This window comes from Podarcis tiliguerta, assembly GCF_965153285.1.
Source record: "Podarcis tiliguerta genome assembly, chromosome: 1".
NCBI classification, from domain to species: domain Eukaryota; kingdom Metazoa; phylum Chordata; class Lepidosauria; order Squamata; family Lacertidae; genus Podarcis; species Podarcis tiliguerta.
Window position 1 is genome coordinate 32552130 of NC_139534.1, and position 12744 is coordinate 32564873.

General features: G+C 44.8%; 1 protein-coding gene across 1 annotated transcript in view; it reads right to left on the bottom strand.

Moving 5' to 3' along the window:
* GALNT5 (polypeptide N-acetylgalactosaminyltransferase 5) overlaps positions 1 to 12744 on the bottom strand; it is a 35712-nt gene that overhangs the window by 17855 nt on the left and 5113 nt on the right. The window contains exons 2-5 of the mRNA XM_083407648.1: positions 5054 to 5220; positions 3210 to 3329; positions 1647 to 1782; positions 599 to 718 (exon numbers count right to left, since the gene is read on the bottom strand). Coding sequence (XP_083263774.1) covers positions 599 to 718; positions 1647 to 1782; positions 3210 to 3329; positions 5054 to 5220 — 543 coding nt within the window. The remainder of the gene's footprint in view (positions 1 to 598; positions 719 to 1646; positions 1783 to 3209; positions 3330 to 5053; positions 5221 to 12744) is intronic.

Sequence of the window (12744 nt, forward strand, 5' to 3'; positions counted from 1 at the left end):
GTGTAGATGGCTTGCCTTGCAAATGCAGAGTTTGGGTGCAATTGCATCTAGCCAAACATAGCATTAGGTTCTTTGCACAGTTGGTAGTTTTAACATGTTTATAAACTGACATCTCCCTATTTGTATGATGCATACTTTAAATAAATCAGGGGTAGCCAATGTGGGGCTCTCCAGATGTTGATGGACTATGACTCCTATCATCCCTGAACACCCTGGCTATGCTGGAGACTTGCAGTTCAACAACATCTGTAGGTACCATGTTGGCCTTCCTGCTTTCCTATTCCAGGAAATTGTGGCTGAACTAAAGCTTCAAGCATCCCTGACCGTGTTGGCTATGGGCTGATGGGAGTTGGGACTCCAACAACTCTGGTCTAGAGGCCCAGTGTTTACCCAACCTTGTTCTTTGTATGGGATCCTCATAGCTGAACTCGCTGTGTTTTAATGATGCTAGTTTGCACTCAGGAAAGAGTAGGGTTGCACACCCAACAAATGTTACCTATGTTTTGCAAACCTGAGTAATATACGCCTTTCTCCCAACTTGTGGGTTTAGTGCTTAAGGAGCAATTCTGTCAACAAAAGTGTAACAGCATAAACTTACCTAATTATATCGGTGTCCTTAATCCCATTTTTCAAGATGACATCTGGAGGAATGGGCTTCCATCCAAAATTCATTGGCCATGTAAAAACACCACGCTGAAAGCTGTCCACGGTCATGTAGCTAAGGAATGGAAGTCACAACAGGAATTAACTTCAGAAACAAAAGCTGTGTCTGAAAAGGGTAACTGTAACTTGAATGATATACTTTAAAAGGGGAGGGGCTGTTAATGGATCCCACATACTCTCACAAAATTATGAGCTTTTTAAACATGCGGTGAAATGTATAACATCCTTTAAAAATAGTTTTTAAATTCTTGGTGTAACATCTTTTCCTGTTTGCAATTTATTTTTGAAACTGTCACAACCAGAAGATGCTTAAGAAGATAAAAGGTAGAAAGGATTGGTTCCAAAACGTAGAAGGGAACGTAGAACGTAGAAGGGGAACCTGTCCAACCTGTTGTTGGACTGGCACTGGCCATGTTGGCTGAGGGTGATGGGAACTGGAATCTAACAACATCTGTAAGGCTACAGGTTCCCCATCCCTGCCAAGAAAAATGATCCATGTGATCCATTAATAGTCCACATGGATCATTAATAGACTATGAAGAATTGGACAGGAAGGATTCGAAACCTCCAGGATCAGAGATTCTCAGAGGACTGGAGTAAATATATGAATTATTTGAAAAACAATTGTAATCCACAGATCACGCTAGTAGGATTGCAAGAAGTTCTGTAAGGAGGACTATGCAAAATATTGCAGAGAAAACTATGATAAGAATTACTAGTGATGGAGTATTAAATGTAATACTGAAAATAATGAAATGCAGATCACGTGAGAAAGACTGGAAAATCTTCAGATGCAGTTGATGGAAGTCCAAAACATTGTATAAGATAAGAAAGTATGTTATATGATTTTTGGAAATTATTTGTAAAAATCAATAAAAATATTTTTAAAAAAGAAAGAAAAATGATCCACGTGAATCAGTATTTTCCCCTGTGCATGGATTACCAAGGCGGGACCAGAACAAATATGGTGGCATCAAAATTACCTCATATCTTTGTCACTGATGACTTCAATAACAGGACAGGCAACTTTCTTCCTATTCAAATGGATTCTGTCCAGGAGGGGCTCCAGCCATCCTACGTTGCATTCCACATGGGAATCTAAGAATGTCAGTACGTCACCTAGAGAAGAAAATAAAAAGGAGCTAATTCCATTGCAGAAGGTGAAATGGAACAACTCTGGAAAGTTCTCACTCCAGGGATAGGGAACCTGCAGCCTTCCGGATAATGCAGCAGTCCAACTCCCATAAGCCCCAGGTACCCTAAGTGAATGGCTCGAAAATATGGGAATTGTAGGCCAGCACACTCTGAAAGCCCACAGGCTCCTCATCCATCGTACTTGATAGCCTCTTGTGAAAACATTGCTGGGTGTGTGTATGTGATAACAGTTTCTTGGTGTCCTACTGAAGAAAGAGATCTAGGGGAACATCCACACACAGCCAGCGAGGACAATGCCCAACTCACTGTTTCTCAGCTTAAGTAAGAGTGCTTCCACGCAGCAGTTTCTTGTGGACTTGGTGCTGCTCATGCACACAAGTTTTGTGTAGCATCGACATGATGTCACCCTCATCATAATGACATCCTACTCAACCTCCCATTTCATCTGGGTTCTCCCCTTTTTTACTTCTCAGATTTTCACACAGAAACAGCAAAGGGGAAATAACAGTCAACCAGTGCAGACAACAGGGAGCTAGATGGACCAATGATGTGACTCAGTATAACATAGATTAAAATGTTGCTATTCCACATCACCGGGAGAAACCTGTGTTTGGGATGCACCCAGGACCCCCTTCTCTCAATGCACCTTGTTTTCCCTCAGTGAAATCTCCACATATCCCAGTTGTATTGTCTGTAGTGGTTTCATGACTCCTTGTAGGCTAAGATCACCTGTGTGACTGGTTCAGCAAGCACTGTCCTCATTTGCAGTTAGTCTTGTTTGCCCCCTTCCCCCATGTCATCATCAGGGAACAATAATCTCTGTGATTTTAAAATGTTTTTACATTAACCTGTTCATGACCTGATTTCCAGTTGATACCAGAAAGGGGGAATGCTGAAAGCACCAAATAAAGTTTTTTTAAAAAAATGAATGTTCTCACAGTTAAAGAGGTTTTCAGGAAATGTTTTTAAAACATACTTCAACTCACTATTTTTTTTTTGGGGGGGGGCTGAAAGGAAGAGAATATTTGGTGCCACCTTTGTAGTACTACTGAATCTACATGACTGGTGGGGGGAAATACCTGCCTTCTATTATTCTGATTTTAGTGCACATTTTAAAATTGTTTGGCGATCAGGTACAGCCCAGTGAAGGTTAAGCATGCCTACTTCCCAATGAATTAAAGCTGTATTCTTATGCACACTTTTCTGGGAGAGAGCCCCATTTAGCAGAATGGCACTTAACTTCTGATTGGACCCATTCAGCTCCACTGATGTCAGTGCAATGAGTCAAATTTCCACTGGATTGCTTCCAGTGACTTCTGTCTTTTTTTAAACAACAACAACAGCAGCAAATAACAAACTGCACTTTGATGATAAAATGCAACTCTTCTTACCTTTGGCAATCTCTGCTCCCGCTAGTCTAGCTCGTATTAAACCATGCCTTTCCTTGAGATGAAGGATCCGGACTTTGGGAAACTGGGCCATGTACTGGTCTAGTTTGTCCTTGAGGTATGCTAAAACAGAACAGAAGAGAAGCAAGGAAATGGACCACAGATCCGTGCCTATGAGCAAGAAATAAAGAGGAACCAACCAGCCCTCAGCCACTGCCACTTGTTCAGGCTGTTGGAGGAGAGACACTGGAAAACAAACTTCTTCTGACAGCCATGACAGGGACGGCGGACCGCCTTCCCCTGGCTCCCCACCCAACACTCACTTGCTGCCATGTTACCTTCATTACATATGAATTGTCGCCTCCCAAAAATACTTTGCTTTTTCAGCACTAGTTGACACATTTCTTTCCTTTCAATAATCCTCCCAAAGTTAACATCTCTTAATCTGCATCCATAGTGCAACTGCATAGCGGTTTCTCTCAAGCTGAGTGGAGAAGTGATAGCTCACGTAAGATTTCAACTGAACATTACAAGAAACATTTTAACATTAAGAACAGTTTGACACCAGAGCCATTAGCAGAGGGGTGGAACTGGGGCTCCTCCTCACTGGAGGTCTTCCAAAGAGAGGCTGGTCACTCATCGGCTGGGATGCTCTAGCTATGGATTCCTTGCATTGAGTAAGGGCATTGGATTGAGTGATGGACTTGCCATAAGGCCCCAGTAAGAGGTAGAATCAAATCTATGACCATCAGAAGAAACCACCCCACAGAACAGTGGGTCCCTGGTTTGCCCTCTTTTAGGCCAAATATACTTTCAAGATAAGGGACGCAGGTGGCACTGTGGTCTAAACCAGAGAGCCTAGGGCTTGCCGATCAGGAGGTCGGTGATTTGAATCCCCGTGACGGGGTGATCTCCCGTTGCTCGGTCCCTGCTCCTGCCAACCTAGCAGTTCGAAAGCACGTCAAAGTGCAAGTAGGCGGGAAGGTAAATGGAGTTTCCGTGCACTGCTCTGATTTGCCAGAAGCAGCTTAGTCATGCTGGCCACATGACCTGGAAGCTGTACGTCGGCTCCCTCGGCCTATAAAGTGAGATGAGTGCTGCAACCCTAGAGTCATACGCAACTGAACTTATGGTCAGGGGTCCTTACTTTCAGGATACATATACAGTCGTACCTTGGATCTCAAATGCCTTGGCTCCCAAATAAATCGGCTCCTGAATGATCAAATCCTGGAATGTTCCAGTTTTCAAACATTATTTTGGAAGCCGAACGTCCAACAGGGCTTCCGCGGCTTCTGATTGGCTGCAGGAACTTCCTTCAGCCAATCAGAAGCTGCACTTTGGTTTCCAAATGTTTTGAAAGTCTAATGGACTTCCAGAATGGATTTCGTTCGACTTCCAAGGTACAACTGTATTCTAATTGTCTTTTTTTTTTTTTTGTATGTAGAAATAAAATGTCATCTATAGGAACCAAACCAAACCAAACCAAACCAATTTGAGCTCACAAGGAAATGTAAGGCAACAAAATTTCACTAGAATATCACAACAACCACTTGTATTAAGTTACATTTGTTTTATTGTTTTTATCTTGATATTTAGTGATAGTTTTACACATATTTGTTTTTTCATTGGGTTTGTGTATTTTAGTCATGGTTTATATATAATTGGACTGGTTTGAGTTTTGTTTTGTTCTTTGGGATTTTTTTGAGCAAATTTTCTAAATAAATAAATAAATGGCAACCTTAAAAATGAAACAAAACAAAAAACCTGACAGCATTTTTAAAAGAGTAAAACGGCTTGGAAAACAGGACACTCAGTAAGCCAAAACACACTGGGAAACACCAACCAACCTTTCGTGCTGAAGTCATCCACCAGAATAACCTCTTTAATAAACTGAGGAGGGGAGCGGTTGAGGACACTGTGAACAGAGCGCAAGAGGGTGGACCACACTTCATCAACAAAGCATATGATGATGCTGGTGGTGGGAAGGTTGTTGTGGACAAGAAGATCTCTACATCTGTAGCAAACAGAAACAGGCATAAATGGCACTGAAGCAGCGCACACACATGAGTAAAACACATGCAAAAAAGAATGGAGGGTTGGCGTTTCTAACAACTTGCCATAAAACATTTTACCTCAAGATTGCCTCACCCTTTATATACTCGGTCGATCACTGTGCTCAGCAGAAGGGGGTCTCTTGCAGACTCTGCCTTACCAGGAAGTCCATTCCATATGATATAGAAACAGGGCCTTTAGCGTGGTTGCACCTACCTTTTGGAATCCCCTCCTCCCATTCCGTAATAGACAGCTGCTGCCTCTGCTGTCTTTTTGGAGCCTACTGACTGCCTTCCTCTTTCAACAAAGCCTTTATCACAGCCTGCATCTGCACTGGAACGATTTCCCACTGTTTTTATGTATGGAAATGTTTGTAATTGTTTTCTGCTTCTCTTATTTTACGGTCGTAACTTTTTTTTGATTTTGTATGGAGTATTTTTTTTTTAATTGTTTCAACCTGCCCTGGCAACCCATGATAAAATCCAAATAAATGCTAGTGATGTTTTCAACCAAAAGGAACGAAAGGAACCAAGGAGCAAATTTCCATGTAGCACTATGATGCTGGTCAGCACCGACATCAGGGGTTGAGCAGGCAAGAAAGGAAGTGGTTGTACTTTCCTGTCAGGAGCTAACATCAATAAAAATAGACTATGTTAATGAGTCTCCTTTTAATGGAGAGGAACTTCATAAGATCCAGGGATTAGTTGCTATAATTCCTGATTTTTTGCCACTCAGGCAGATTCGATCAAAACATCACCACCATCACCTAGACCAGTGGTACCCAATTAGCTACCGTATTTTTCGCTCTATAAGACGCACTTTCCCCCTCCTAAAAAGTAAGGGGAAATGTGTCTGCATCTTATGGAGCGAATCAGTCTGCGCAGCTTTCGCTGAAGCCAGGAGAGCAAGAGGGATCGGTGCACACCGATCCCTCTTGCTCTCCTGGCTTCAGGGATAGCCGCCCGAAGCCTCCTGAGCACAGCGGGAGCGCTTCCACTGTGCTTAGGAGGCTTTGCATTGCTTTCGCTGAAGCCAGGAGAGCAAGAGGGATCGGTGCGCACCAATCCCTCTTGCTCTCCTGGCTTCGCTTCACTGGAGAGGCGCTGCGCAGCTTTCCCTCTCTGCGCAACGCTCCTTCAGCGAAGCGGGAGGAAAAATGGAAGGGGCGCTGCTTCGCTGAAAGGGCGCTGCGCAGAGAGGGCGTGAATATTTTTTTCTTGTTCTCCTCTAAAACTAGGTGCATCTTATGGTCGGGTGCGTCTTATAGAGCGAAAAATATGGTAAGTACTGCAGACCCCCTGTTTTTCAAAAGCCAAGCTATGTAGCCCCTAATGTTTGAAAAACTTGGTATCTCTGTAATAGCTCTTGTTATGTGAATGGTGTCACAGACGCCCTGTGTGGGTTATGCGGACCCCCCTGGGGGTCCACCAGCCACCAATTGGGAACCACTGATCTAGTCTACAGCCTGTGTTGCTGCTAGTCAGCTTCTGTGTTTAAGAGAGCTCAGAACAAGCAGGGTGGCCAACCTAGTCTTGAAAAACCAAGATGCACAAATGATTTTTCCAGAGGAGTAACTTTTTTTTTTAATGGCTTGGCAAGTGCAGTGTGTTATAATGAACTGGAAGTCAGGAGAAGTGAAAGAGCAGATGTCCTGTGGATTTTGCAGTATATGGAAGCCAGCTGTGGAGGGCGGCGTGTGTGTGAATCCTGTGGTATAAGCTAACAAACAGAAAAAGCATCCAGTGGCTATTTAAAGAGAAAACCAATGCATGGCTTGCCTGTACTCCTGACATCCATCTCGCTGTCTGATTGGCATTGCAACAGGCAACTGTTCATTATCCACCTGCACTGTGACAACTTATGGGCGACCAGCAAAAGCATGGTAGATAAAAAGCACAGGTGCAGAATAGGAGCAAATCTTCCTTCCTGCCGTCTAAAAAGCTGTGGAGTTGCATGTGGCAGGGTGGAGTAGCAGATACAATATCAGGACCGGGGAAATATGAGTACATATCCTTCCTTAACCATAGATCTCACTGGCCGACTTGGGGTAATACTTCCTCTTAAGAGTTTTTGAGGGCTGGGTGGAGAAATGCAGTGTTTGAAATTAGCCAGGCGCCAGGCGCATTTTGTGCCTGACTGTTGACTGCTTGCATCCAAGTGAAGATGCCTGGGTGCCAGGATGGCGCCTGACATCACCAGCTGGAGGTGCATGCCGGGGGAGTTTTGGATCTTGGCTGTTTTCTCACACCACATCCCATAGAATTCTATCAGTTATGTTTTATCTGCACCATCAGAATAAATTTCCGGAAGCGAAATGCTTTTTCTGTGCAGCCTGAACAGGAGCAATGAAAAACATCATAGCTAATTGTTGTAGCTTGCCTTCACTTACTCCAGCCCACTGCCCTGCAGAATATTCTTACATTTTGGATGGTCCATGTCACCATTAAGGAAAAAAAAGATGTAGGAGTCGACAAATATATATGTGGACTGTCCCTGGATAAAGTTCTCAAAGCTCTTAACCTAGCTCAAGGTTGTCATCTGAACTAGCCAGATGTTTAACTGATAATCTGTCAAAGACAGCCCATCCTTAAAAAAGAAAAAAAAAGGGACTTTAGAGCCTTCTTGGCTAAAAATGACAGCTAGACATTTTGTTTCTGGCACCTGCAACCTTGGTTTTAAGGAGCCATTTGGCACCTAGCTTGTGCATATGAGTTTCTAACACTGGAGAAATGGAATGATGTGATACACACACCTTGGAGGCGGAACAGTAAACGAACGGTAATAACAGCAATGTGTAAAACATGCAGCACAGATTTAAACACAAAAGAGCTCTTAGACCACCTCAAACACAGTCCCTGTTCTCCCAATGGCCAACCAGATGCCCACAGGAAGCTGACAGGTAGGACTTGAGCTCAGGAGCACTGTCCCCCTCCTGTGGTTTCCAGCGACTGCTTTTCAGAAAGATACTGTCTCTGACTGTGGCGGCAAAGCACAATGAACTGGACTAATCCTCTTTTAAAGCTGTCCAAGTTGGTTGCTATCACTGCCTCCTTGTGGAAGAGAGCCCTCTCCGGTTTAAGTGTGTGCTTCGTGAGGAAGCAATTTCTTCCTGGGAAGCTTCAAAATGGAACCTCTGTTAGGCCTAGGTACAATGGGCCATGGGAAATGTAGTTCCCATAGCTCCTCACATGCCCAGGAGCCATGGGAACTACAAACCTATGGCCCCTTGAGTCTAGGATGTCAGTACTAAGGGACTGAAGGGAGCCCTTCTTCTGAATCTCTCCATTGCTATCACAACCACTGCAAGGATAGGAAATGGGAGGAGCAACTGGCAGCATTGTGAACTGGGCTGGACCTGAACTTTGGTTGGTTATGCAGGGAGGGAGAAAAACCACACACACAAAACCAATTTCCTAGTCTCGTCTAATTACTGTAGTTAAACTAACACTGGGGGCTCCTTAGAACAGAATGCAAGCTGTTCAGTGGTACCTCTGGTTGAGAACGGGATCTGTTCCGGAGGCCCATTCGCAACCTGAAAAGAACGCAACCTGCATCTGTGCGTCTGCAGGTCATGATTCGTCGCTTCTGCGCATGCGGTCATTTTGCGCGTCTGCGCATGCGGCGAAACCCGGAAGTAACCCTTTCTGGTACTTCCGAATCGCCGCGGGATGCAACCTGAAAACGCGCAACCTGAAGCAAACGTATGACTGTATTCCGAAGTGATTTTCAGTTTGGAAACAGATACAAACAATCCTAGTTTTAATCCGGAAGAGGTGGAAAATAGATTTCTAGTGCACTCTAGTGGCTGCAGGCCGGATGTGTGAAATCCTATAAGAAATTACAGTAGTTTCTCCATGCTTCATAGAAGTAGGAATGTGAGAAGATATAAAACACTGAAACGTTAAGACTCCAGCAATAAGGAAAAACAGCTAAAATGCCTATCTAGCACCGATACTTCCTTAGCTGCTGTGTAGTCATTCGTCCTTGTTAATCATGATTAAATAAATACACTGTGGAACACTGCGGCCAAAGCAGGCTGCAGAGACTGGGAGCCGCAGGACCAGTTAAGTTAAAACCTTGAAGTGGGCCAATTATTTTACTGGCAAAAAGGGTATGCTTCCTGGCAGCCCAATTCAATGCAAGGACTTTGACCACTGCATCCCCCTCTTCTCCTCCCTCTGTGTTTACTACAACTGGTTCTCGTTATTTCTGTTGTGTTTGTAGTCACTTTGAGACATTTCTAAGAGCAAAGCGACTAACTAGCAACCATAATAATACAGTGGTACCTCGGGTTACATATGCCTCGGGTTACACACGCTTCAGGTTACACACTCCGCTAACCTAGAAATAGTGCTTCAGGTTAAGAACTTTGCTTCAGGATAAGAACAGAAATCGGGCTCCGGCAGCGCAGCAGCAGTGGGAGGCATCATTAGTTAAAGTGGTGCTTCAAGTTAAGAACAGTTTCAGGTTAAGAACGGACCTCCGGAACGAATTAAGTACTTAACCCAAGGTACCACTGTATTTGCAAAACTTTTGTTGTTGTTGTTAGCTTGTCAAAATAAAAGCCTCTCCTTTCGCTCTACCTAAGCCGGCGAACGCTGATGTCTGCAAAGCAACAAGGTCTGAATGTAGCCGACTAGGCCTATATATCAAGAAGGAACAGGACAAAATCTGCAGATCTGAGGGGGCGATAAAAATTTCTCCCATTTCAATGAATTTGTCATTTCATTTCATGGCAGTAAAAAGGAGGAGGAGGCAAAGGGCTGGGTCAGGTCTGAGTCTTTCCTGCTTGAACAAAAGGCTGAGGGAAAAGCATTTCTCTCCATTCCTATTTGCAATTCATTGGTGGGCTTGATGTGGTGCCTTAAGGGGGGCCTCCGCTCCCTAAGCTCCAATATCTTCAAGGGGATCTTGAGAAGGCCACAACATCCTACCAAAGAACTTCTCACAGAGTCCATTCTCTCGATTGTTCCTTGAGAATGTTTTATGTGGTTGTTGTTCCCCCATATCCATATCTTTGCCTCTGGGACGTTTTGTTTGGGGAGATGGCTGGAATTTCCAAGCAGCCCTCACAGCAAGGGAAGTTAGAAAGAGAGAGAGAGAGAGAGAGAGAGAGAGAGATGGTGGAAAAGACGCTGGAGAGCCACTGCCGTCGAACTAGAGAATCTTGGCTTGATGAACAAATGGCCTGACCTGGTATAAGGCAGGTACATTCACTGCTGGTGCTATGAGGTAGGCGCATGGAAGGTGAACCTGTAATATATGGTGCAAGCATCCCCTCCACTTACATGGGGGTTACGTCCCAGGCCCTCATGCACATAAGTGTACAGTGGTACCTCGGGTTACATACGCTTCAGGTTACATAAGCTTCAGGTTACAGACTCTGCTAACCCAGAAATAGTACCTCGGGTTAATAACTTTGCTTCAGGATGAGAACAGAAATTGTGCTCCGGCGGCGCGGCAGCAGCGTGAGGCCCCATTAGCTAAAGTGGTGCTTCAGCTTAAGAACAGTTTCAGGTTAAGAACAGACCTCCAGAACGAATTAAGTACTTAACCCGAGGTACCACTGTAATTGCATAAAGTGGGAGAGCACCCTCTAAATCCCTATTCCCCCCTACTCTCCAGGTCTCTCTCTAATCCAGACTAAAATAACTAGAGTTGAAGCTCTGGAGGCTGGAGGATATGCAGGAAAGTGTCTGTGGCAGCTGCTCCGCTACCCTGCCTATCAGCTGAGCAGGCGGGGAGGCTGAGCAGCCTAAAGAAAGCCTCACTGTGTTATACCAGGATTGTCCTTGCAGTAGAGGAGAGGTGGGGTATCTACACCCCCGGGACAATTTCACCTGAGTGGCTAGGAAGGAGGGGAACAGGCAGGTGGGGGAAGAGGTGCCGGAATGAGACAGAGAAAAATACAAATAGAAAAGGAGGTGGCAGAAAGAAAGAGAGAGGGGGGGGGGAGGGAGGGAGGGAGAAAGAAAGAAAGAAAGAAAGAAAGAAAGAAAGAAAGAGGGCCGTAACAACTTTGGATGTGGACCTCACCTACCTGGCCCTGCCCCCGCCCCCAAACAAATTGCTCCTGAGGCAATGTAGCTCCTGGCTACATTCACACCATACATTTAAAACTCATTTCTCCCTCAAAGAATGCTGGGAACTGTAGTTTGTTAAGGGTGCTGGGAATAATAGCTGTCTCTGTATGTGCGAGGGGGTAAACTTCAGTTCCCACGATTCCTGGGGGAGGGGGACAATATGTGCTTTAAATGTATGGTGTGTGCACAGACCTCGGCAGTAAAAGCGTTACCTCAAGCCCTCCACTAGGATAAAACAAACTCCCAGGGCATTTTAAATAATTTAAACGTGACAATAATAATAATAATAATAATAATAATAATAATAATAATAGAGTGTGGGTTTTTTTATAAAAAAACAACCAACAACGTCCACCACCCTAGGCAGATTTTAGAGGAAATACTTGTTTGCCAAAGCAAACTTTTCAGCATGTTCACAGTGGAGAAACTTGTTCAGCGTCAACGATACACTCACACAACTTCCTTGTCGACATACGCAGAGCAAACAAGTTGCTTTGCTGATGTGAACGATGAAAGTTAAGGGTGTCCTGTATCGGTGGCTGACTGTTTGCTTGTTTGGAGTCTGCAACCAGCCTATCCCTGCCGATACACCCTGACACACTTTGGCAATTGATTTCCCTCATGGGCAGGAACGTTCGTTCTCCAAAGCCGATAAGCTAAAAAGGAAATCCTTGTGCTCCGTATTCAAAGCTGCAAAAAGAAACAGTCTCCCCACCCCCCCTTGAGTGAACTAGTGCGTCACTAACTGTTCTGCTAGCTTTGCGGTAACAGTGCAGGCTACCTAATCTGATGGACAACTTTCCAGATTTCTGTGTGTACTCCGATGCCTGAGTTAACACTCCCACAACTGGGCTGGACATCTTGACCGAGAAAACTGCAGGCTCATTTCCGTAGACACCACTTCTACTTTGGACTCTGACACAGCGCCCTGAGTGCACACGCCCTGCAGATTTATGCTGTTGTGGGACTTTCGATTAAGAAAGAATAGGATAGCAGAACACCTTACTCCAGTGGCTCAGGCCACAATCCTATGGCCACTTAATGAGGTAATACTCAGGGCCGGACCAGGACATTTTGCTGCCTGAGGCAAAGGGTGAGTTGGCTTTCCCTCCTGCACAATTCCATATCGAGAAGCTGACAAGACTGGCCATCAAACCTCACTTCAGCTCTAAAAATCTGAGTCCTGAGGGCAGCTGGCTAGCTTAGGGAGCGGCACAGAGCAGGCCGTGTCCTGTTCTGCCCTCCCAGCTTCTACCGCCTGAGGCTGCCGCCTCACTCTGCCTAATGGTAGGACTGGCAACAACAGGCACATCTATTCATTGAAAACGTTTTACAAGCCACTTTATCTTATCAAAAGACAATGTAATCAGCGCTAACGAAGCATGACAGATAAAGGGCAAGGA